This window comes from Polypterus senegalus, chromosome 4, assembly GCF_016835505.1.
Source record: "Polypterus senegalus isolate Bchr_013 chromosome 4, ASM1683550v1, whole genome shotgun sequence".
Taxonomy (NCBI): Eukaryota; Metazoa; Chordata; class Cladistia; order Polypteriformes; family Polypteridae; genus Polypterus; species Polypterus senegalus.
In genome coordinates, this window is record NC_053157.1 from 10,324,522 (window position 1) to 10,351,838 (window position 27,317).

At 43.7% G+C, this 27,317-nt stretch overlaps 1 protein-coding gene across 1 annotated transcript in view; it reads right to left on the reverse strand.

Annotated features, from left to right (window-relative positions):
• The window catches only part of LOC120527133, a 307,413-nt gene that overhangs the window by 231,809 nt on the left and 48,287 nt on the right, over positions 1-27,317 (reverse strand). Inside the window, exon 2 of the mRNA XM_039750231.1 lies at positions 12,798-12,885. Coding sequence (XP_039606165.1) covers positions 12,798-12,839 — 42 coding nt within the window. The 5' untranslated portion in view covers positions 12,840-12,885. The remainder of the gene's footprint in view (positions 1-12,797; positions 12,886-27,317) is intronic.

The window sequence follows — 27,317 nt, forward strand, 5'->3', positions numbered from 1 at the left end:
GCGCTGCTGCCTCGCAGTTAGGAGACCCAGGTTCACTTCCCAGGTCCTCCCTGCGTGGAGTTTGCATGTCCTCCCCATGTCTGCGTGGGTTTCCTCCCACAGTCCAAAGACATGCAGGTGAGGTGGATTGGCGATTCTAAATTGTCCCTGGTGTGTGTGTGTGTGTGTGTGTGTGTGTGTGTGTGTGTGTGTGCACGCAATCTTGCCCGGGGTTTGTTTCCTCTGTTGGCTGGGATTGGCCCAAGCAGACCCCCGTGACCCTGTAGTTAGGTTATAGCGGGTTGGATAATGGGTGGATATATACTAGCTGAAATACCCGCCGTTGCCCTGGGGGAAAATAAAGTTGTTTTTTTTTTTAATTGTTTGAGAACAATAAAAATAAATTAAAAAACAATGAAGGCTCACTAATGTGTCTGTCTTGTGGACTTGTATATATATATATGTTATCATCTAGCTGATGCTCGGAACCGGCCAACTCTATTTAATTTCAAAAGCAACAGGGTCGCAGTGGCGCTCAAACATGCAGAATGCTGGCAGTCACCTCCAGTTCGCCCTCTGGTGGTCATTCCAAGTGTCAACTGGATGATAACGTGCATACAAGGCCATAAGATTACCCCTCACCCTACCCAGAAAAGGGTAGGTTAGGGTTGATTTCACCCTACAGTATTTTAAGTCGACCAATGGGAAACGTGTGTACCAAGTGTCATGAAAATTGCTTCAGCCGTTTGGACATGATGCTAGGACTTACATACATACATACACACATACACACATTGACCTTAATATAGATAGATAGACATATACACGGTGATCCCTCGCTATATCGCGCTTCGACTTTCGCGGCTTCACTCCATTGCGGATTTTAAATGTAAGCATATCTAAATATATATCACGGATTTTTCGCTGGTTCGCGGATTTCTGCAGACAATAGGTCTTTTAATTTATGGTACATGCTTCCTCAGTTTGTTTGCCCAGTTGATTTCATACAAGGGACGCTATTGGGAGATGGCTGAGAAGCTACCCAATCAGAGCATGTATTAAGTATTAAATAAAACTCCTCAATGATATACGATGTGCTTCCTATGTGGTGCTTCATATTGATTTTTGATTGTTTGCTTTTCTCTCTCTCTGTCATTCTCTGCTCCTGACGTACACTCCTTTGAAGAGGAAGATATGTTTGCATTGTTTTAATTGTGATACGGAACTGTCATCTCTGTCTTGTCATGGAGCACAGTTTAAACTTTTGACTAAAGGGTGTTATTTCATGTCTAGAGGGCTCTAATAATGTTAAAAAACGTATTTAGAAGGTCGTAAACAGGTTTTCTATGCTCAAACTGCGAAAATATTCGATTTATAAATAAAGAATCCTACTTCATGGAAATTCATTTATCGCGGAAGAGTCTGGAACGGATTAACCGCGATAAACGAGGGTTTACTGTACATATATATTGTGGCATTTGGCCGGTCGTTCAATACCCCCAAGCCGCCAGGTGGAGCCCTCCCTGCAGTATGGAGGTGCCCCGAAGACCAGCAGGGCATCATGGACATTGGAGTCTTTATGCACAGCACTGCTGGATACCATGGGGGCCACTAGGAGACACTGCAGGGAGGAAAGACGATTATTTGCCATACGCCCTGGAAGTACATCCAAGTCACATGGACATGGGGAATGATGTGCTTCCGGGGTGAAGAAAAGGACTTTTGATCTGACCCGGAAGTGATAGGAGATCACGGGTCAGGGATTATAAAAGGATTATGGGAGCTCCCAGACGGCGAGCTGAGCTGCGTGGAAGGGCGGCAACGCGTCTGGGAGTGTGGAGGATTGTTGATTGGATTATTGTGATGTATTTAATGAGTATTGGGGTGGAGAGGGTGCTTTGTGCACTGTGCATTATTAATAAAGTCAATATTTGGACTTTTACTTGGTGTCTGATGTTTGATAGGAGGGTTCAAGGGAGCGATAGCACCCCCTATCTGTCACAATATATATATATATACTCGTATACATAAAACTCCAGGGGGACTGAATACTTTTTATGGGCCCTGTTGCTAAATACTTGACCAAAATCATTTTTCGAAGACTGGCCTTTTGAGGTCATAATGTAATGCTTTGAAATGCCCCTTTTTGGTGAAGGGAACTAAATTCTTTTAAAAAAAATGTACATTTTAGAGAAGTAATTTGAAATTGGCCCTAAATTTAACTGAGCAAGAGTTACATGGTTACACTTCCAAGTTTAAGTAAGGGTCGTCTCAGCTGCTTTTGATTTAGCTGCAGCTAAAAATAAAAAAATAAAAAAATGTTAACAGCCTGTAGTAAAACACACCAGCAGTCAATTCTACTTGAAATAAGTGCATAAATTAGCTTTTCTACATCATTCACAGTGAACAAACACCTTCATTTTCCCATATGTCTTAGCTGGAAAACACAAATCTTGAATAGTACGATAGTAATGTGCTAAAGGAGAGATTAGTTCCAAAGATAACACCTTGGTTGGTTGCTAATTCAGCAAAGCAAATATTCAGGCTCTCCGAGTTAAAACGTGACAGTGTTTTGTAACTGTCTGCAGCATTCACGCCAATAAATGAAATAAACACTTTTATGTATTTAAACACAAGGAGTAATCACTCGTTAAATGTGTTATCTTACTGAAACAAATAATTATTGATTTTGTAAGAGAAATGACATTAGGTCAATAGATACAGCATGCAAGCAAAATTAAATAATATTTCAGTCGGCTCGATTTGTTATTTCCACCTGCTTGTTACCGCACTTCTCCAAACAGCCTCTTTTACTATTCCATTAAATCGGACAGCTCTCAGTTACTTCACTGCCACCTGAGCACAAGTGGAAAACAGCAGCAGTGACGTGGAAGATCATTTGCTGCCTCAAAGCTTCACAGTTTCCTTTATGGTTCACATAGACAGCAGCTCACTTACTGTGTGTCAGCCACCATTACATTTTCCTAATACTTCTCAAAACAGTCTCTGAAGTCACAATGCAGCAATGCAAAGCAATGTGTCACTAAACCACAGCTGTTACTTCATTATTTCATCCATCCATCCATTATCCAACCCGCAATATCCTAACAACAGAGTCACGGGGGTCACACAGGGCTTCATTATTAATTCAGTAATATAAATAAAATCATAATCTGTCTGTAAAGAGTGGAAGGAAAAAAGTTGGGGGGCAACTGGCTAACCTGAATAAACCTGGAAAATGGCCATAGGCCAATGAAGATGATGATCTCTTTAACGATCTTAAAGCTTTACTTTGCCTTTGTCTGCAATTTGTTGTTAAAACTATTATTTGCGACTTTAATATTTTTAGTAGGCAGCACGTTGGCGCAGTGGTAGCGCTGCTGCCTCGCAGTTAGGAGACCTGGGTTGAGTGGAGTTTGCATGTTCTCCCCGTGTCTGCGTGGGTTTCCTCCCACAGTCCAAAGACATGCAGGTTAGGTGGATTGGCGACTCTAAATTGGCCCTAGTGTGTGCTTGGTGTGTTTGTGTGTGTCCTGCGGTGGGTTGGCACCCTGCCCAGGATTGGTTCCTGCCTTGTGCCCTTTGTTGGCTGGAATTGGCTCCAGCAGACCCCCGTGACCCTGTGTTCGGATTCAGCGGGTTGGATAATGGATGGATGGATGGATATTTTTAGTAAGATGTTTGTTTCGGTACTGCAGAAACGCACCAATTACTCAATTATTATAACGTAACAAGACCTTAACAAATGCTTCTTTGTGTCTTCGTAACACTTACAAAGCATCAGTAAAGTGTTTATCTTTCTTTGCATTGTGTAGGAGGAAAACAGGCATCCAGGCCAGAACAGAGGATATCTCATTACCCGGACGGGATACCAGTGCGATGACGCAAGCACAAAGAAATAAATTTGCACCCGGCTGGTATGGACATGTATGGCCGATATGGCTAATGAACTGAGAAACGCGGAGGATTGGGAATGGTTCCATCCCCCATACGCCAGGTAGCACCCACCACAGGGACGCTTAGGAGTTGGAGTCTGGGAGTACAGCTCTGTTAGGGTCCATAGTGATCGACAGTGGCCGCTGTAGGCGAAGGACCATCCGACTTTTTTTATTGCCCAAAAGTGCTTCTTCGATGACACCGTGGGGCACCGGAGGTTTGGCCTCGCAGAAGTAATTCAGAGTCGGGAGGCAGCGGGCAACACTCAGAGGAGGAAGAATTATTATTATTGTGTATTCTAATTGTGGCTGATTGCTGGAGGATTGAGAAGAAGTGCCCAGAGGTGGGTAGTAACGAGTTACATTTACCACGTTACATTTACTTGAGTAACTTTTTAAAAAAAATTGTACTTCTAAGAGTAGTTTTACTGCACCATACTTTTTACTTTTACTTGAGTACATTTGTGAAGAAGAGACACTACTCTTACTCCGCTACATTGGGCAACACTCAAATCGTTACTTTTTTTCCATTAGATACGCTATATTTTTGCCAGAGAGAAGCCGCCAGTGGATCTACTGCATGACTGTTTGACCAATCAGAGGTAGCAACAATAATCATCCGTTTCACCAATCAGACGCACCAACAATAATCATAAGACTCTGTTTCACCAGTCAGACGTAGCAACAATAATCACAAGACTCCGTTTCACCAATCAGACGTAGCAACAGCCATGCAGTCACATGACCACACACAAACTGTGGCAGCATAGCGGCACAAACTCCTCACAGACAGCGGACAGGGAAAGAAAGAATACTGTACATGAAAAATGAAAGCCAACTCCTGCTGAAGCTTAACCATCACTTCACTGAGTGAAGAACAAGCACATTAAAACCAAACATGCGCAGACGCAGACAGTCAAGGTAAAGTGAGACTTGTTGGACGTGCACAAGCTGCCTTGTTGTGTTATTTTCTATCAGCTGCAGTATTATACTGTCAGTGTGCAGGAGATCTCGTCACTGTCATAGTTCGCACTGTTCAAACATACCTCATGTTACCTACTGTAGGTATTCACTTCAAAAGCTTTGTTGTGAAAAACTGAGATTTGGAACTTTGTGTTATTTGTGCATCTTTTATTTTGTAAAGATGTTATTTATTTTTACTCATTTTTTATTTTTTTTTTGGAAATAGCAGAATTTGCACATTATTTTATATTTGTGTCTGTCTTATTACAATATTTCTAAAAAATAAATCATTTATTATGATCAAACAGTTACTCAATACTTCAGTAGTCTTTTCACCAAATACTTGAGTAATTTTTTGGATGACTGCTTTTTACTTCTACTTGAGTAATATTATTTATTTTGAAGTAACGCTACTCTTACTTGAGTACAATTTTTTGGCTACTCTACCCACCTTTGGAAGTGCCTTGTGTGAATAAAAATCCATTTATTTTATCACGTCAATGTGTCGTGTCCTTCTGTGTCTTGCGTTTGGGGCTCACTGGAGGCCCCTTGTGGTCATCTACTATAACAACACTTCACTTTGGAGTGGTCTGAGGTGGCCTGAGACCAATTTCTCTTTATATTATAGTGTATTTAGTGTAACACGTGTGAATCTTTCATATCAAGTCATTTTACCATCATATCAATATGCCATACTGCACAGAAATTAATAACCTATTGATGTTTTATACGTGTTATGAATAAAAAAGAAGCCTTTGCTAAAGTCTTGTTTAATAAGAGTATACGTGTAACAGACAGATTTTTGCCGGACCTAAACTAAAATGTTACTATATTTATGAACCTTTTTGCACAATCAACCCATTTTCTCTCTACTGATCCTGACTGTCGATTCTGAACACTGCAATCAGTTTGTTTTTAGTGCTTATTATTTTCTTTCTTAAACGTCATTTATCCATTACAGGGCTGTTGGGACTGTGCGATGGATATAATATTTAATCTAATTTGATACCTTGATCATAAAACGGACTAGCTTACTAGCTGTGTAAGTCCGTGCTGTAAAAGCCCGGGGTCCTATAAACTATTGCAATCATCAGAAAAAAAAATTGAAACGCAGAGTCGGTGGTTTCGTTTTGCAGACGTGCTCTACCCCTTTGTCTATCAGCGGCTAAGGGAGTTTCTCTCTCGTTTGTCTTTCCTCGGCGGTCCCACTTTGGCGACAGAGTCGTTTTCCTTCAGCTTCATGCTGTAGCCTCTCACTTCTTTCTTCTTCAGACTTGTTAACTTGTGGCCTTCTTAGTCAATTCATTCGAGCTTCATGCTGTAGCCTCGCACTTCCGGGCCGGCCAGACAGACACACACACTTCCACGTGTAGACGTTTATATATAAGACTAGCTGTGTAAGCCTGTGCTGTAAAACGCCCGGGGTCTTAGAAACTATTGCAATCGTCAGAAAAAATGTAAATGTAGAGATGTCAGGTAATTGAAAGGAACTACTCTGGGCGTCTCTCTCCTCAGAGGTTTCATTTTGCTGATGTGCTTGCATCGCTTGTGAATTAGCGGCTAAGTGAGTGTCTCTTTCTTCTGAGGTTTCTTTTTGTCGACGTGCTGGCCTCACTTGTGCATTAGCAGCTAAGTGACTTTAACTTTCTTTGGTGGTTTCATTTTGCGGACTTGCACGCCCCCCCTTGTCTATCAGCGGCTAAGGGAGTTTCTCTCTCATTTGCCTTTCCTCGCCGGGTCTCAGTTTAACGACGAAGTCATTTTCCTTCAGCATTAAGGTGTAATCTCGTACTTCGTCGTTCTTTCGACTCGTTAACTTGGGGCCGCCTTGCCGGCTCTTTGAGCTTCATGCTGCAGCCTCGCACTTCCGGGCCGGCCAGACAGACACACACACTTCCACGTGTAGACATTTATACACAAGACTAGCTGTGTAAGCCCGTACTGTAAACAGCATGGGGTCCTAGAAGCTTTTGAAATCATCAGAAAAAAAAACTGAAATGTAGAGACGTCAGGTAATTGTAAGGAACTACTCTGGGCGTCTCTCTCCTAGGAGGATTCGTTTTGCTGGTGTGCTTACATCGCTTGTGCATTAGCAGCTAAGTGACTTTGACTTTCTTGTGTGGTTTCGTTTTGCGGACGTGCTCGCCCCCTTTGTCTATCAGCGGCTAAAGGAGTTTCTCTCTCGTTTGTCTTTCCTCGGCAGTCTCACTTTGGCGACAGAGTCGTTTTCCTTCATCTTCATATGCTGTAGCCTCTCACTTCTTTCTTCTTCAGACTTGTTAACTTGTGGCCTCCTTAGTCAATTCTTTGAGCTTCATGCTGTAGCCTCGCACTTCCCGGCCGGCCAGACAGACACACACACTTCCACGTGTAGACATTTATACACAAGACTAGCTGTGTAAGCCCGTGCTGTAAAAAGCCCGGGGTCTTAGAAACTATTGCAATCGTCAGAAAAAAATGTAAATGTAGAGATGTCAGGTAATTGAAAGGAACTACTCTGGGCGTCTCTCTCCTCAGAGGTTTCATTTTGCTGGTGTGTTTGCATCGCTTGTGCATTAGCAGCTAAGTGACTTTGACTTTCTTGTGTGGTTTCGTTTTGCGGACGTGCTCGCCCCCCTTGTCTATCAGCGGCTAAGGGAGTTTCTCTCTCGTTTGTCTTTCCTCGGCGGTCCCACTTTGACAACAGAGACGCTTTCTTTCAGCTTCATGCTGTAGTCTTGTATCGTTCTTCTTTCGACTCGTTAACTTGGGGCCTCCTTGCCAGCACTTTGAGCTTCATGCTGCAGCCTCGCACTTCCGGGCCGGACAGACAGACAGACACACTCACTTCCACGTGTAGACATTTATACACAAGACTAGCTGTGTAAGCCCGTACTGTAAAAAGGCCGGGGTCCTAGAAACTATTGAAATCATCAGAAAAAAAACTGAAATGTCGAGATGTCAGGTAATTGTAAGGAACCACTCTGGGCGTCTCTCTCCCAGGAGGATGTGTTTGCATCGCTAGTGCATTAGCGGCTAAACGAGTGTCTCTTTCTTTGTAGGTTTCGTTTTGCCGATGTGCTCGCCTCGTTTTGTACATTAGCAGCTAAGCAACTTTGCCTTTTTTCAGAGGTTTTGTTTTGCCGACGTGCTCACCTCGCTCGTGAATTAGCAGTTAAGCGAGTTTCTGTTTCCTCGGAGGTGAAGCTCTTATCCCGACTCCACCTCTCACTTCCGGGCCGGACAGACACACACTTCCACGCATTGACGTTTATATAGAAGATGATATTAGTGAACCTGCATGTGACAAATGATTTTCTGATACTTAGTTATGTTTGTAATAAACCTACATTATATTTACAACTAGCAAAATACCCGCGCTTCGCAGCGGTGAAGTACTGCCTTAAAATTTTTATTAAGAAGAAAAGTAAACCTTTTTAAACTGAGGGAAAATATACCAATAATTATTTGTTAAGGATCTTTTTGTATACCATGTTGTCATTTTGGCCCTCTGGTTGTAATATGACCAAGCTGTGCGCTGAGCTTACTCTTGAGCATGTAATGTACAGTTGGCCATGTGAACAGTAAGCTTGTCTCAAATCTCACAGCTTGGATTGCTGCTGTCATAATCGGTTTGAGTTTCATGGTTTGTTTCAATTACGACAGTATTTGTAGGACTTGTGTTGAAGTGACATTCGGCATCTGTCAAGCGTTGTAAGTACACAACCGGTTTCATCGATAACTTCACATCCAGCTTTTGAGAGTTTAAACATTCATAAACATCAAAATGTCCACTACTGAAATCGTCACCTGTGAGTCTAAGATGTTTAAGAGGCATTGGCGGTTGTCCAAAGGTGTAAAATATTTGGCCATTTCGGTAAACTTGAAAGCGACAACCGAACAATTCAGCGGCAGCCATCAACTCACATGCAGAACCACAGGTGAAGGGCTTAAGCATTTCACTCTTCTAGTGCTCCTTTGTAGTCTAATTATATCCTGTACCGTCATCAGTCCACACCTTGAACCTGTCCCAGTCATTCAATACATAAGACACAATGTTCCTCCGCATATCAAGAGTGAGCCTGATATGGCCGTGCAATATGTAACAAAGAGAATGGAAAAGGTAGGTGCCATCTCCGGGCATGGAAACCACTCGGTAAGTGACAGTTCTTTGATCGATGGTGATCACCTCGATAGACATGTTAATGGGGGTACGGTTGGAACGACAAAGGAAATGGGTACCTGACCAATGTAAAGTAAGTCTAAAATACCTACACAATAACTATAATCGTAATAAACAAACAATAAAACAGCGGAGAAGTCGTGGATTAAATAAAACGCTGCAGTTATCAGCAGGGAGATGTGAATCCCGTGACAAAGCAAGGAAGGGAATGAAAAGAGCGACGGACGGCCTTATATAGGCAGGCAGCCAACAACGTGGGAGGCATTGGGATGGGGGACCCAACGCCGCCTCACACGGTGACCGAGCTGCAGGCTATGGACGTATATATGTACGTAAGTAGGATTCAGTTAGCATTTGGAACCCGCGTACTAAATTTCATAAAGATGGGCCCATAAGTAACAAAGACCGTTGAAAAGTTCAATATGGCAGCCGACAGTGGCGTCATACCACCGAAATAAGTACGTACATCGGTTTCGGTTAGCGTAGGGAAGCCGCCTACCAAATTTCGTGAAGATGGGGCCATAAATAAGAAAGTTCAACATGGTGGACGTTGTCTACTGTTATGACCATTACACGTAGAATTTCAAAATGAAACCTGCCTATATTTTGTACGTAAGCTGTAAGGAATGAGCCTGCCAAATTTCAGCCTTCTACCTACACGGAAAGTTGGAGAATTAGTGACGAGTGAGTGAGTCAGTGAGTGAGGGCTTTGCCTTTTATTAGTATAGATATACAGCACCATTCCTAAGGGAGTGAAGTTACTTTAATCAAACAAGAGACGAGTATCTTATATATAAAAGCCAAATAGCACTGACTCACTCATCACAAAATCTCCTGCACCACGAGGACTTGGGACTTGACATTTGGAATGTAGGTTACTCTTGGCGCATATGTGCTCGCTAAGAAACGGTTTTAAAAAATTTGTGGTCCAAGCACGAAATATCTTATAGTATTTTTTAGACCTGTTTGTATGTCTGCCCACTTTTCACGGGCATAACAGATTTAGATCGGGTTTTTGTCTATAATTTGCTTGAACATTCCGTTGATTTTTCGACTTTCTCATTGCGCTAAGTATCATAGTTCACTTGCGGTACCGATTTATTAACGCGAATCCAAGAGAGACTCATCGGGTGGCAGGTCCCTTCTCGCTCACGTGTCTGCTCGGGGCGTAACCTTAACTCAGCTTAGTTAGCGAACAAGAGAACTGCTTAACGGATTTAGATCTTTTTTTTTTGCTATAATTGGCTTGAACATTCCACTTCTCTCATTGCGCTAAGAATCCTAGTTGGCTTGCAGAAGTGATATATTTGCGCTAATCTGAGACAGATGCTGCTGGCCGAGGGGAGGGGTAAGGGTGACGTCAGGAGTGGAGAGCGGGGCGGGGCCTTCCTCAGAGTCCTGTTTCACAAATACGTGGGCGGAGCCACGGGGGACAGCTAGTCTTATATATAAACATCTACGTGTGGGAGTGTTTGCATCTGTTTGTCAAGCCCGGAAGTGTGAGACTACTACAGCATGAAGCTCAGAGAGCCGGCAAGGCGGCCCCAAGTTAACGAGTCGGAAGAAGAAAGTGACTCTGTTGCCAAAGTAAAACCGCCAAGAAAAGAGAGAAACTCTTATGCAAGTGAGACGAGCACATCAGCAAAATGGTATCCCTTTTACTTTTCCTCCCGCCGCTAACACACAAGCGATGCGTACACGTCGGCACAACGAATCCTTCTAGGACAGAGACACCCAGAGTAGTTCCTTTCAATTACCTGACATCTCTACATTTCAATTTTTTTTTTTCCTGACGATTTCAATACTTGGGCAGCATGGTGGCGCAGTGGGTAGCGCTGCTGCCTCGCAGTTAGGAGACCTGGGTTCACTTCCCGGGTCCTCCCTCCCTGCGTGGAGTTTACATGTCCTCCCCGTGTCTGCGTGGGTTTCCTCCCACAGTCCAAAGACATGCAGGTTAGGTGCATTGGCGATCCCACATTGTCCCTAGTGTGTGCTTGGTGTGTGTGTGCCCTGCGGTGGGCTGGCACCCTGCCCGGGGTTTGTTTCCTGCCTTGCACCCTGTGTTGGCTAGGATTGGCTCCAGCAGACCCCCATGACTCTGTAGTTAGGATATAGCGGGTTGTAGGATGGATGGATGGATGGATTTCAATAGTTTCTAGGACCCAGGGCTTTTTAAAACACGGGCTTACACAGCTAGTTCCCGAATAGTCAATCAGTCAGTCATTATCCAACCCGCTGTGACAGGCGGCCGGGTCGCCCCTTCTATATATGTTCCGGGGGAGCAGCTATGGACACTACCTCCCCCGGGACGCTTGGTGGCAGCCTCCCTGGCTGACGATGGTGCCACAGTTTCCCGCAGGGTTTCATGGGAGATGGAGTTCTCCACAACCCTGCTGCGGAGCTGGGGTGGCCGCCAGGGGGTGCTGCATGGAGCCAGGAACCCACCTGGACATCTCTGCAGCCCCACCCAGAAGTGCAATTAGCCACACGTGATCAAGCACCTGGAGCACTTCCGGGTGGGCTATAAAAAGGGCCAGCATCCACCACTCAGGAGCTAGAATCGGGAGGAAGAGGACAAGGTTGCCTGGGAGGAGTGGTGGTGCCAAGGTGGAGAGAAAAGAGTGTTTGTGCTGTGTTACGCGCTTATGGGACTGTGTTGTGGCTGGAGGGATTACGGGGAAGACGTGCCCTCCAGCTGAAGAAATTAAAAAGACTCTTTATTTTACACGTGCCTCTGCGTAAGTCTGTGCTGGGTCGGGCGCTATATAGCGCCTTTCACACCGCTATATCCTAACACAGGGTCACCGGGGTTCCTGAATAATGAAAACAGATTTGCATTTCCTAAAAAAGTGTATTTTGTACATATTCTAACTTGATACAGTGCCTATAAAGAGTATTCACCACTTGAAAATGTTTGTATTTTATATGCTATGCAACATTGAATCACAGTGGAATTAATTTGGCTTTTTTGACATTAATCAACAGAAAAAGGCCGCTTTAATGTCAAAGTGAAAACATTAACTAACTGATTCAGTGTTGTTTAACAATAAAATCTGAAAACTTCCAAGGAGTGAATACTTTTTCACAGGCACTGTATAAGACAGGATTTATATCCCAGCCAGCAGCTGTGTGGACTTTGCATGTTCTTTGTACGTCTGAGTGTTTTCTTCTGGCAATCGCCTGTCCCGCCACAACTTAAAGATGTGTAAGATACGTTAAACTGGTGGCCCCTTCCAGTGTTTTCTTCCTTTTGCTATAAAGACACGTCCGTCCAACCTGCAGCCAAGTAAAAGAGAAAGCGGGTTCGGAAAATACATGGGAGGGATAATCTTTTGAAATTCGACCACCCGCAGCCATCTTCTGGATACTTGTCATCACTGATGTAATACAAAAACAGCCTGTCTGCTTCACTTTAGAAATAAAATTTTAGCCCTGTTATGCAAAATATCTGGGCTAACTTTTAGGATTTGTGTCTGCTGTTTTCTGCTTTACAGTTATCTAGAAGCATACACACAAACCACGGTTCATCTGATGCAGACAGGTGGTTAAATGGACATTTCTGCACACCCCTGGTGTTATTAACACAGTTTCTTCTCACTTCTGTTTCTTCACACCTACTGTCTCATGTTATACATTACACTCAAGATGGTGAATATGATAAAATGCAAATGACACATTTGGTAATGACTCTGAAAAACACAAATCTTGCCATACACCAAAGAATCGGGCATACGTGGCATAGGGTTTGGTGCACTTACTGCTTTAAAAGAATTTTCAGTTGTCTGATAACATCCCATCATCTTTTCTAGTATTTCAGATCCTCCCGACAAGTCACTTATTCCACTGCTGAGCAAAAAACAAAAACACAAAAAAACACATGAATCACTATTGTGCTTTATTAAACACTCTAGATACAGTTAGGTCCATAAATATTTGGACAGAGACAACTTTTTTCTAATTTTGGTTCTGTACATCACCACAATGAATTTTAAATGAAACAACTCTGATGCAGTTGAAGTGCAGACTTTCAGCTTTAACTCAGTTGGTTGAACAAAACGATTGCATAAAAATGTGAGGCAACTAAAGCATTTTTTTAACACAATCCCTTCATTTCAGGGGCTCAAAAGTATTTGGACAATTGACTCAAAGGCTATTTCATGGGCAGGTGTGTTCAAGTCCATCGTCACGTCTTATCAATTCAGCAGATAAAAGGCCTGGAGTTGATCTGAGGTGAGGTGTTTGCATGTGGAAGATTTTGCTGTGAACAGACAACATGCGGTCAAAGGAGCTCTCCATGCAGGTGAAAGAAGCCATCCTTAAGCTGTGAAAACAGAAAAAAACATCCGAGAAATTGCTACAATATTACGAGTGGCAAAATCTCCAGTTTGGTACATCCTGAGAAAGAAAGCAAGCACTGGTGAACTCAGCAACGCAAAAAGACCTGGACGTCCACGGAAGACACCAGTGGTGGATGATCGCAGAATCATTTCCATGGTGAAGAGAAACTCCTTCACGACAGCCAACCAAGTGACCAACACTCTCCAGGGCTTGGTCGCGTATCGATATCCAAGTCTACCATAAAGAGAAGACAGCATGAAAGTAAATCCAGAGGGTGCACTGCAAGGTGCCAGCCACTCATAAGCCTCAAGAATAGAAAGGCTAGATTGGACTTTGCTAAAGAACATCTAAAAAGCCAGCACAGTTCTGGAAAAACATTCTTTGGACAGATGAAACCAAGATCAACCTCTACCAGAATGATGGCAAGAAAAAAGTATGGAGAAGGCGTGGAACAGCTCATTATCCAAAGCATAGCACATCATCTGTAAAACACGGTGGAGTCAGGCAGTGTGATGGCTGCCAGTGGCACTGGGACACTAGTGTTTATTGATGATGTGACACAGGACAGAAGCAGCCGAATGAATTCTGAGGTGTTCAGAGACGTACTGTCTGCTCAAATCAGCTAAATGACGTCAAATTGATTGGGTGGCGTTTCATGATACAGATGGACAATGACCCAAAACATACAGCCAAAGCAACCCAGGAGTTTATTAAAGCAAAGAAGTGGAAAATTCTTGAATGGCCAAGTCAGTCACCTGATCTTAACCCAATTGAGCAGGCATTTCACTTGTTGAAGACTAAACTTCAGACAGAAAGGCCCACAAACAAACAGCAACTGAAAGTAAAGGCCTGGCAGAGCAGTAAAAAGGAGGAAACCCAGCATCTGGTGATGTCCAGGAGTTCAAGACTTCAGGCTGGCATTGCCAGCAAAGGGTTTTCAACCAAGTATTAGAAATGAACATTTTATTTCCAGTTATTTAATTTGTCCAATTACTTTTGAGCCCCTGAAATGAAGGGATTGTGTTAAAAAATACTTTAGTTGCCTCACATTTTATGCAATCGTTTTGTTCAACCCACTGAATTAAAGCTGAAAGTCTGCACTTCAACTGTCATCTGAGTTGTTTCATTTAAAATTCACTGTGGTGATGTACAGAACCAAAATGAGAAAAAAGTTGTCTCTGTCCAAATATTTATGGACCTAACTGTAGTTACAATGACCATGCTGCAGACATATTGTAGCCTTTTTACATACATATAAAACTAAATTAAAATATTTTGATAAAGATCTACTTGTTAGTAAGACTGAATCAAACGAGAAAATAAAGAAATAATATTCACCCCTTCGAAGTTCCATCCATCCATTATCCAACCCGCTATATCCTAACTACAGGGTCACGGGGGTCTGCTGGAGCCAATCCCAGCCAGCATTGGGCGCAAGGCAGGGAACAAACCCAGGGCAGGGCGCCAGCCCACCGCAGCCCCTTCGAAGTTCTCACATTTTATTGTTATACAACATTGAATGACAGCAAATTTAATTTGGATTTTTTTAACAATGGTCAACAGAAAAATTAATGTTAAATTTAATGTTAAAACAAAAACAGACCTCTGTAAAATAATCACTCATATAAAGCACAAAATAATTGTCTGAGTAAGCATTCACCCCTAAAATAAAATACAATACCCGTAAATTATTACAGATGCGGCCAACTGGTTTTAGAACGTCCATAATTCGTTTAATGTCGATCACCTGCCTGTTTCACTGGCTTTTTTCTTATGTACTGCGAGTAGAGCATCAAGTCAATGACACTTGTGGGCTGTTGTTCTGCTCAGTTAAGAAGCAGAGGGGTTTGTTCATCAGTTTCAGCTGCTTTGGTGCACTAGAGGGGCCACAATGAGATGACCTCCAAAACAGGAATGAATGGTTTGACAGGTGGAGGGAGGCCACTGACATTTTTCCCTCCTCATCTGTTTTGTCACTCGTTTTACATTTGGCTACGGTCAGTGAGGCCATACCTGGACCCTACACAGTTAGGGGGCACAGGTAGTCCAACTTCTCCAGGATGGCACATCAATAAAACGTGGCATTGCCAGAAGGTTTGCTGTGTCTCCCAACGCAGTCTCAAGGGCATGGATGAGATTTCAGGAGACAGACAGTTCCTCTAGGAGAGCTGGACAGGGCCCCTCGTAGAAGGTCCTTAACCCATCGGCAGGACCCACCGCTATCTGCTCCTTTGGGCAAAGAGGACCAGGATGAGCACTGGCAGAGCCTACAAAATGACCTCCAGCAGGCAGGCAGGCCACTGGTATGAATGTGTCTGACCAAACAATCAGAAACAGACTTCATGAGAGTGGCCTGAGGGCCCGACATGCTCTAGTGGGCACCGTGGAGCTCGATTGGCATTTGCCATAGAATACCAGAATTGTCAGGTCCACCACTGGCAGGTGCCCTGTACTTTTCTCAGATGAGAGCAGGTTCACCCTGAGCACATGTGACAGACGTGAAAGAAAGCTGTGGAGAACGTTATGCTGGTTTGGTGGGGGGTCAGTGATGGTATATCTGGGAGGCATATCCATGGAGGGATGCACAGACCTCTACAGGCTAGACAACTGCACCTTGACTGCCATTAGGTATCGGGATGAAATCCCTGGACCCATTGTCATACCCTTATGCTGGTACAGTGGCTCTGGGGTTCCTCCTGGTGCACGATAATGCCCAGCATCATGTGGCGAGAGGATGAAGGAACTGATACCATTGACTGACCCCCCATACCTATACCCACTCACTTGCCTGAACTCAATCCAATAGAACACCTCTAGGTGGGACATTATGTTTGGGTCCATCTGACACCTCAAACTGTCCAGGAGCTCAGTGATGCCCTGGTCCAGATCCCTCAGGACACCACCCGTCGTCTCATTAGGACATTGTCAGGCATGTGGGGGGGCCATACAAACTACTGAGTACCATTTGAAGTTGCTGCAATGAAATTTTGGCCAAATGGACTCGCCTGCCTGCCACATCATTTTTTCCCTTTGATTTTCGGGGTGTCTTTGAATTCAGCCCTCTGTAGGTTGATCATTTTCATTTGCATCAAACGATGTGCCATCCTTTTGCTCTTAACACATCACCATATCAGTAGAGATAGCCAGCAGGATTTGTTTTCCCATTGAGATCTGATGCGTTTTCAGTGTTCCTTTAATTTTTTGAGCAGTTTATAAAAGCCCCTGCATATGGAAGATTCAGCTTGTGGTGAGTCAGTTTGGTGGTCTAACCCAGGGGGTTCTCAAAGGGCCCCACGTGGCTGTAGGCTTTTGTTCCCACCAGATTCATAATCACTGACAATGCCTGATAACACTGATCTCAGTTAATTAGCTGGTATTTTTTCTTTTCTTTTATTCTACATTAAGAAAGCACAGAGACATGATTTTCATATTCATTATAAGACATACAAATATTTCTATTTTTGCTATAGATTTATATGTTTAACTGCCGTTTGTTGATTTCATTATATTTCGCCCTTTCTCTGTGCAGTTTGCTCCCTTCATTGTGTCTTAATAATGACAATTAAAAACGAGCAGAGCAGACACCCAGGCAAACGACACCGAATCATGAAAGGCTGCAACTACTTTGGCGTCAGACCCACTAATTAGAAAACAATGTGCATTGGCGAATCTAAATTGTCCCTAGTGTGTGTGTGTGTGTGCGCCTTGTGGTGGGCTGGCGCCCTGCCCGGGGTTTGTTTCCTGCCTTGCGCCCTGTGTTAGCTGGGATTGGCTCCAGCAGACCCCCTTGACCCTGTAGTGAGGATATAGCGGGTTGGATAATAGATGGATGGATTAATTAAACAATTAGAACACTCGGAAAATCAGAATGACCCATCAAGATGAAAATATTGTTAAAAAGAAAAAAAATACATTATTCCCATATAACTGCTTAGTACATTTTAATATTTTTTTTTTTTTACCAAACTTAGTTTTCTAATTTCTATATTGTTCCCAAAACACATATAACATTTCACTTAAATATTCCAGGATCCATCCATCCAGCCATTTTCCAACCCGTTGAATCCAAACACAGGGTCACGGGGGTCTGCCGGAGCCAACACAGGGCGCAAGGCAGGAACCAATCCTAGGCAGGGCACCAACCCACCGCAGGACACACACACCCACACCCAAAACCCAAGCACACACTAGGGACAATTTAGGATCGGCAATGCACCTAACCTGCATGCCTTTGGACTGTGGGAGGAAACCCACCCAGACACGGGGGGAACATGAAAACTCCACGCAGGGAGGACCCGGGAAGCAAACCCAGGTCTCCTAACTGCAAGGCAGCAGCGCGACCACTGCGCCACCATGCCGCCCCTGTATTCCAGGATTCCAATTAAAAATAGAAGCTGGTTGGAACAAAAACCCGCAGTCACAGGGGGTCCCCCAGGACCGGAGTTGAGAACCCCTGGTCTAACCTACACAATGAAGACATATGAACACTCCAGGCAACTCCATGAAAAGATGATGGAATAGCACAAGTCACGAGATGAAGACAAGGAAATATCCAAGTCCCCGAATGTTCAGGGTGGCGCAGTGGTAGGGCTGCTGCCAGTTCGGAGACATGGGTTCACGTCTCAGGTCCTCCCTGCATGGATTTCCTCACACAGTCCAAAGACATGCAGAGCAAGGTCACCTGACAATGTTAAATTGGCCCTAGTATATGTTTGATGAGAGTGTGTGTGTGTTCACCCTGTGATGGACTCGCTCTCTGTCCAGGGGATTGTTCCTGCCTTGTGTCCTATGCCAGCTGGGGAAAAAGCTCCACCACCCCTCATGACCTTGTTCAAGAATAAGTGGGTTAGAAACTGACTGACTGACTGACTGAATATGCAATTTAATCCGTCATTAAGAAATGATAGATAGATAGATAGATAGATAGATAGATAGATAGATAGATAGATAGATAGATAGATAGATAGATAGATAGATAGATAGATAGATAGATAGATACTTTATTAATCCCAAGGGGAAATTCACATGGAATGGAAATAATAATAATAAATAAATAAATAATAAGTAAATAATAATAATGGAAATAGTATGACACCGCTGTAAATCTACCTTGAGCAGGTTGTCCACAAAAACTAAAACAGTGAAGGATGGCGCCAAGAGATCTCTGAGGAAGTTACAAGCGACAACGACTCACACCATTGGAGATAACAACTGTGCTTCACCAAGAGAGTGGCAAAGAGAAAGAATATCGCATAGAGTTTGCCAGAAAGCACATGGGCGACTGTGAAGTCAACTAGAGGTGGTTCTATCATGGCCGTCTTAACGCAGGGGCACGCTGGGCAGCTGCCCACAAGCATAGGGGCCCCATGCTAATCTATATATGTTGTGACTTGCTGTCAATAAGTAAATACTAGACTGTACTAAACTATAAATATTTGTTATTGTGTTACAAGTGGGCATTGCCATTAGATAGATAGATAGATAGATAGATAGATAGATAGATAGATAGATAGATAGATAGATAGATAGATAGATAGATAGATAGATAGAGGGCGGCACGGTGGCGCAGTGGTAGCGCTGCTGCCTCGCAGTTAGGAGACCTGGGTTCGCTTCCTGGGTCCTCCGTGCGTGGAGTTTGCATGTTCTCCCCGTGTCTGCGTGGGTTTCCTCCCACAATCCAAAGACATGCAGGTTAGGTGGATTGGCGATTCTAACTTGGCCCTAGTGGGTGTTTCCTGCCTTGTGCCCTGTGTTGGCTGGGATTGGCTCCAGCAGACCCCCGTGACCCTGTATTCGGATTCAGCGGGTTGGAAAATGGATGGATAGATAGATAGATAGATAGATAGATAAGCCTCTGATGTAGTATCACGGTCACCTCTGCCATCTCACTTGCAGGTATGTGTGTGTACGGATCTCACGCACGACGTAACGTAAAAGCGTATATGTTAACGTCACTTCAACTCATTTCTCTGCAAAGAAATTTCATAAATGTTTGTGTTGAACACTTGATTAATGATAAATAATTCATAGTCATGTCATACTGTGCCATCTCCGTCTGTATGGTTTGCCAACTGAGTATCATTTATACGTTTTTCAAGTTATATTGTTCACAAGTTTGTGTTGATTAATCTTTGCCGTGTTTTTAAATGTTTAAACACTGATTTTGTTGGAAGTACCAATACAATAAATATATCTTTAATTTTATCGACCCTTTACATTTATATACCTGTGAGTGGTTGTGTAGGTAGGGGTCCCAGTACACTGCTTTGTCTGGAGGCCTACAATGCTGTTAAAGATGTCCCTGGGTTCAATGGCCTGAGGTGAGCAAAACTGAGCCTTAAGGCAATTAAACTAAACACCACAGCTGGCTTAAGTCTGCACTGGTAATCGGAAGGTTGCCGGTTCAAATCCCGTAAATGCCAGAAGTGAACTATTTTTTAATATCATGTGGCTGAATTTACTTTTATAGACAGCAGATTTTAACTCAAGCAGTGGAAAGCTTCATTTGCTGCTTTTAGTTGTTGGATGTGAAGAGTCTGTAGCAAAAGTGCAGTTCAAATTTCTTAAAAGTTACATTCCAAAGTACCCAATGCGTCAGCTGCGGAGCTCAGCTCGGAGCGAATGAAGTGAATGAAATGACGTGAATGGGAGGGGAGATGATCCTGTGACTGCCCCACCCGCCTTAACTCTCCATCCCTCCACAAACACAGTCTCTCGGCTCCCAACTCTCCTTTATATGTATAGATATATATCTTTTTATATAATACGCTACCATGGCTGTCCGTTTGTCTGTCGAGGATTTTTAATCTATTGACCTGAAATTTGGTACACATATACTATGTGACCTCTACTGTCCACTTTCGGGATGATGATTTGTATTCCTCTTTTTATTTTTATTTTATTGTAGAATCAACTCTCGGCAGCGGGCAGCAGGGTGGCGCATGCATACAGGTCCCTACCACCTTCGCCGTCACTTCCCCTACTTCTTCACATCTTAAATTATTCTTGAGACAGATTGAAGACTTAAGTGCCTGCTTAAGTGAAAAGAAGAAGTGGGCCACTATGGTGGAGAAAAGAAGAGCTGCTCAGGAAGCAGCAAGGATATCAATTTCTGAGCAAACGAATGGTAAACATACAGAGAAAGAAGAGGAAAACTATAAGTCAAGTGTATTCACTGCACGTTATCGTGCAGTCCGCCATTACTGGTATATATACTCAGCAAAAAAAGAAACGTCCCTTTTTCAGGACTGTGTATTTCAACAATAATGTTTTAAAAATCCAAATAACTTGACAGATCTTCATTGTAAAGGGTTTAAACAATGTTTTCCATGCATGTTCAATTAGCCATAATCAATTAATTAACATGCACCTGTGGAATGGTCGTTTAGACCTTAACAGCTTACAGAAAGTAGGCATTTAAGGTCACAGTTCTAAAAACGCAGGACACTACAGAGACTTGTCTACCGACTGTGAAAGATGCCCAGGGTCCCTGCTCATCTGCGTGAACGTGCATTAGGCCTGCTGCAGGGAGGCATGAGGACTGCTGAATAAATTGCCATGTCCGCACTGTGAGACGCCTAAGACAGCGCTACAGGGAGACAGGAAGGACAGCTGATCATCCTCGCAGTGGAAGACCACGTGTAACAACACCTGCACAGGATCGGTACATCCAAATATCACACCTGCGTGACAGGTACAGGATGGCCACAACAACTGCCCGAGTCACACCAGGAACACACAATCCCTCCATCAGTGCTCAGACTGTCCGCAATAGGCTGAGAGAGGCTGGACTGAGGGCTTGTAGGCCTGTTGTAAGGTCCTTACCAGACATCACCAGCAACAACGCCGCCTGTGGGCACAAACCCACCTTCACTGGACCAGACAGGAGTGGCAAAAAGTGCTCTTCACTGATGAGTCACGGTTTTGTCTCACCAGGGGTGATGGACGGATTCGTGTTTATCGTCGAAGGAATTGAGCACGTCTGGGACCTGTTGGATCGCAGGGTGAGGGCTAGCCATTCCCCAGAAATGTCCAGGAACTTGCAGGTGCCTTGGTGGAAGAGTGGGGTAACATCTCACAGCAAGAACTGACAAATCTGGTCCAGTCCATGAGGAGGAGATGCACTGCAGTACGTCAAGCAGCTGGTGGCCACACCAGATACTGACTGGTACTTTTGATTTTGAGCCTCCCTTCATTCAGGGACACATTGTGAAACATTTTTAGTTTATGTCTTATGGTGTTGACTCTTTTAGTGTTCATACAAATATTTACACATTAAGTTTACTGAAAGTAAAAACAGTTGAAAGTCAGAGGACGTTTCTTTTTTTGCTGAGTATACAGTGGTGTGAAAAACTATTTGCCCCCTTCCTGATTTCTTATTCTTTTACATGTTTGTCACACAAAATGTTTCTGATCATCAAACACATTTAACCATTAGTCAAATATAACACAAGTAAACACAAAATGCAGTTTTTAAAAGATGGTTTTTATTATTTAGGGAGAAAAAAAATCCAAACCTACATGGCCCTGTGTGAAAAAGTAATTGCCCCCTTGTTAAAAAACAACCTAACTGTGGTGTATCACACCTGAGTTCAATTTCCGTTGCCACCCCCAGGCCTGATTACTGCCACACCTGTTTTAATCAAGAAATCACTTGAATAGGAGCTGCCTGACACAGAGAAGTAGACCAAAAGCACCTCAAAAGCTAGACATCATGCCAAGATCCAAAGAAATTCAGGAACAAATGAGAACAGAAGTAATTGAGATCTATCAGTCTGGTAAAGGTTATAAAGCCATTTCTAAAGCTTTGGGACTCCAGCGAACCACAGTGAGAGCCATTATCCACAAATGGCAAAAACATGGAACAGTGGTGAACCTTCCCAGGAGTGGCGGCCGACCAAAATTACCCCAGAGTGCAGAGACGACTCATCCGAGAGGTCACAAAAGACCCCAGGACAACGTCTAAAGAACTGCAGGCCTCACTTGCCTCAATTAAGGTCAGTGTTCACGACTCCACCATAAGAAAGAGACTGGGCAAAATGGCCTGCATGGCAGATTTCCAAGACGCAAACCACTGTTAAGCAAAAAGAACATTAGGGCTCGTCTCAATTTTGCTAAGAAACATCTCAATGATTGCCAAGACTTTTGGGAAAATACCTTGTGGACTGATGAGACAAAAGTTGAACTTTTGGAAGGCAAATGTCCCGTTACATCTGGCGTAAAAGGAACACAGCATTTCAGAAAAGAACATCATACCAACAGTAAAATATGGTGGTGGTAGTGTGATGGTCTGGGGTTGTTTTGCTGCTTCAGGACCTGGAAGGCTTGCTGTGATAGATGGAACCATGAATTCTACTGTCTACCAAAAAATCCTGAAGAAGAATGTCCGGCCATCTGTTCGTCATCTCAAACTGAAGCGATCTTGGGTGCTGCAACAGGACAATGACCCAAAACACACCAGCAAATCCACCTCTGAATGGCTGAAGAAAAACAAAATGAAGACTTTGGAGTGGCCTAATCAAAGTCCTGACCTGAATCCAATTGAGATGCTATGGCATGACCTTAAAAAGGCGGTTCATGCTAGAAAACCCTCAAATAAAGCTGAATTACAACAATTCTGCAAAGATGAGTGGGCCAAAATTCCTCCAGAGCGCTGTAAAAGACTCATTGCAAGTTATCGCAAACGCTTGATTGCAGTTATTGCTGCTAAGGGTGGCACAACCAGTTATTAGGTTCAGGGGGCAATTACTTTTTCACACAGGGCCATGTAGGTTTGCATTTTTTTTCTCCCTAAATAATAAAACCATCATTTAAAAACTGCATTTTGTGTTTACTTGTGTTATATTTGACTAATGGTTAAATGTGTTTGATGATCAGAAACATTTTGTGTGACAAACATGCAAAAGAATAAGAAATCAGGAAGGGGGCAAATAGTTTTTCACACCACTGTATTTACATATATACGAGTGAAAGTAACTGCTCTCAAAGTAAAACTGATGCAGTAAATCAATCCATAGTTGAAGTCGCACAGAATATTTCTCTGTTTTAAGATAGACGAGTTTTGAAATTTGCCAATGATTTTCTAAGGGAGTTATTGAAAATTTTAAAAAATGTGCACAGACCACACACACTGTAGTGAAGATATTTCAATGAAAATCAAAATGGACAAATTTCCTTGAAGAATAAGAGTGCGACGTTTCAACAAAATCGATCCACTGGGAGCTGAGTCGTTTCATGCAGACAGACAGACGGGTAGACAGACCTGGTCAGTGCAGTGGGTGATTTTCAGATTATTTTCCAAACACACCTAAAAACGGGTGACTCGGGGATGGCAGTTAATGAAATGCATGCTACAGAAAATGCTGGCAAAAAGGGAACAATTGTTCCTTTAGGATGCTTTAACAATTCCACTCAAGTCTGATAACACTATAAGGGATGATATCCATTATCTTGAACTTTTCTGATAAAATTGCTCCTGTAAGGCACTTTCAAAACAACACAACACAAACGTTTGTCCCCTGAGCTAAATCTGATAGGGTCAGTTTTCATTTGTTTCGGGAACAACATTGGTGTTCTCATTCCAGGACAGTCGTTCACCCTCAACTACCTTAAAATATCATAAAACAGAAAGTGCATGAATGCCCCATTTGAAGAAAAAAAAAACCAAAACTTTCTTTGTCATTCACAAGAAGAGCGGACAGTCTCTAAGCCTTAAAGAAAAATCTGCCCTAATTTAAATTCCTCAGATAAGCAGACTTTTCAAATCCACTATGCAGTACGGTCCGCTGTTTACAACGTCAGTGGCTAACTTTAAAGCTGATTGGCCGAAGGTGAATGAATGTCCGCTCTTCCAAGAATAGCACAAACTCGACAATATCAGATCCACCTGTCACCTGTGCTAATTTGTTAAAACCAAGGTCCTCTGATGTCAGCGTATTTGTTGCAGTAGCTTCCATATTCAAGGTCACCCACACTCACTCATACTGATAGGTTTTGTCTCACACTTTCTGAGATTCTCTGCCTACAGTACATCTGTTCATGAGACTCCATTGCTCACTGTTTAAAAACAAAATGAAAGGCATGACTTAACTCCTTGTCCTTACTTGATTTTTCTTTTCTTTTAAATAATTTTATTGACATCAAACAATAACCTGTTGTGTAATGTGGTCATTATTGATTTTTATCACAAATGATTTAAAATAACCAAATGCATGCAAATACTTTTAGATTCACAGTAGATTCAAAATGAATTCAGACCCCTTCACGTTCTGCACACTTTGTGTTGTACAATTAATTTGAAATGGTTAAATATGCCGTGGGCAGCACGGTGGCACAGTGGGTAGCACTGCTGCCTCGCAGTTAGGAGACCCGGGTTCGCTTTCCAGGCACCTCCCTGCGTGAAGTTTGCATGTTCTTCCCGTGTCTGCGTGGGTTTCCTCCCACAGTCCAAAGACATGCAGGTTAGGTGGATTGGCGATTCTAAATTGGCCCTAGTGTGTGCTTGGTGTGTGTCCTGCGGTGGGTTGGCACCCTGCCCGGGATTGGTTCCTGCCTTGTGCCCTGTGTTGGCTGGGATTGGCTCCAGCAGACCCCCGTGACCCTGTGTTCGGATTCAGCAGGTTGGAAAATGGATGGATGGATGGATAAATATGCTGTGGGCAGCACGGTGGCACAGTGGGTAGCACTGCTGCCTTGCAGTTAGGAGACCTGGGTTCACTTTCCAGGCACCTCTCTGTGTGGAGTTTGCATGTTCTCCCCGTGTCTGCGAGGGTTTCCTCGCACATGCAGGTTAGGTGCATTGGCGATTCTAAATTGTCCATAGAGTGTGTGTGTGTGCGTGCATGCCCTGTGGTGGGCTGGCGCCCTGCCCAGGGTTTGCTTCCTGCCTTGCGCCCTGTGCAGGCGGGGATTGGCTCCAGCAGACCCCCCGTGACCATGTAGTTAGGATATAGCGGGTTGGAAAATGGATGGATGGATGGATAAATATGCCATTTTCGCCCCTCAATAACACTCAACCCCCTTATATAATACAGATGATTTAAAATCTTGGACAGACAAACAAACAGCCACGGTAGCGTATTATATATAAAGGTGAGTATAGATTGATGTCATAAAATGGCAAATGGATCCGTTTAAAATTAAATCTACAATACAAAAGAGTGTGCAGAAATTAAAGTGGCCTGGATACTTTCTAAATCCGCTGTATCAATAATTGTTGTTATTGTTTACATCGATAGCGAGTGACATCATCCATTCCGCAGTTGCTAAGTTACAAACGCAGCACCCTGAGGCGCTTGTGCTAATCGCTGGAGACTTTAACCATGTGACGCTGGACAAAACGTTACCTGCCTTCTTCCAGTCTGTGGATTGTAACACCCGGGGAAACAGGACTATCGACCTACTGTATGCAAACGTTAAAGACGCATACAGCACCACCCCGCTGCCTGCGCTTGGGAAAGCAGATCATAACCTGGTTCTACTTCAGCCTCACTACAAACCAAGAGTGACGGCGCTACCTACAACCACACGCTCATTCAGGAAGTGGTCCCCTGAGGCAGAGCAGGCACTGAGAGACTGGAACAACAGACTGGAATATACTGCAGGGGTCACATAGTGAGAAAATTGAGGAGGCTGTTGACTGCACAACTGATTACATCAACTTCTGTATGGACATTGTAGTCCCAGTAAGAACAGTACCCTGCTATGCTAACAACAAGCCATGGATTACAAGTGACGTCAAGGGCCTTTTAAACCAGAAGAAAAGGGCTTTTAAAGGCGGTGATCAGCATGAGCTCAAGCGCGTGCAGAATGAACTCCGAGTCCAGCTCAGGGCGGTGAAGGAGCAGTACAGTGGAACCTCGGTTCACGACCATAATTCGTTCCAAAACTCTGGTCGTGAACCAAAGCAATTCCCCCCATAGGATTTATGTAAAGAAGTTCAATATTGTAGACTCCTGGTGTCCCACCTCACTCAGCTAATGACCCCAAAACACCTGCAAAGGGGTCCCGAGCCTTGAAATGGTCTCTCAGTCTACTTCAGTAGGCCACACCATCAGACTGCTGACTTGACAGTTGTCCAGAAGACAGAAGCCACCAAAGGTCGCTGCTAAAGAAGCTGGCTGTTCCCAGAGTGCTGTGTTCAAGCAGATTAATGGAAAGTTGAGTGAAAGGAAAAAATGTGTTTGGGGAAGATTCACAAGGAGTGGACTGCGGCTGGAGTCAGTGCTTTAAGAGCCACCACACACACACAGGCAAACGTATCTGGTGACATGGGCTACAACTGTCACAGCATTCCTGGTGTCGAGCCACTCCTGAACCAGAGACCACCACGTCAGAAGCTTCTTACCTGTGCTAAAGAGAAAATGGACCTGACTGTCGCTCGGTGGTTCAAAGTCCTATGCTCAGATGAAAGTAAATTTTGCATTTCATTTGGACATCGCAGTCCCCCAGTGTGAAGTTTCCACAGTCGGTGATGATTTGAGGAGCCATGTCACTTGCTGGTGTTGGTCCACTGTTATCTAATGAAGTCCAAAGTCAGCACAGCCAGCTGTCTAGCAGAACATTTTAGAGCCCTTCATGCTTCCCTCTGCTGACGTGGATCTTTATGGAGATGCAGATTTCATTTTCCAGCAGGACTTGGCACGTGCCCACACTGCCAAAAGTACCAATACCTGGTTTAATGACCGTGGTGTTATTGTGCTTGATTGGCCAGCAAACTCGCCAGACCTAAATCCCATAGAGAATCTGTGAGGAAGAGGAAGATGAGGGACACCAGAGCCAACAATGCAGACGAGCTGAAGTAAAATCCTGCAGTACTTCTTTATACCCAAATAAATGCAAGTTATCGCCGATATACTAACAACCCTTCGCTTCACTCAATCAGTATATGGAACCAATACAGGAACCATTTTAAGATAGAGAATCTTTAATCGGTGGCACCT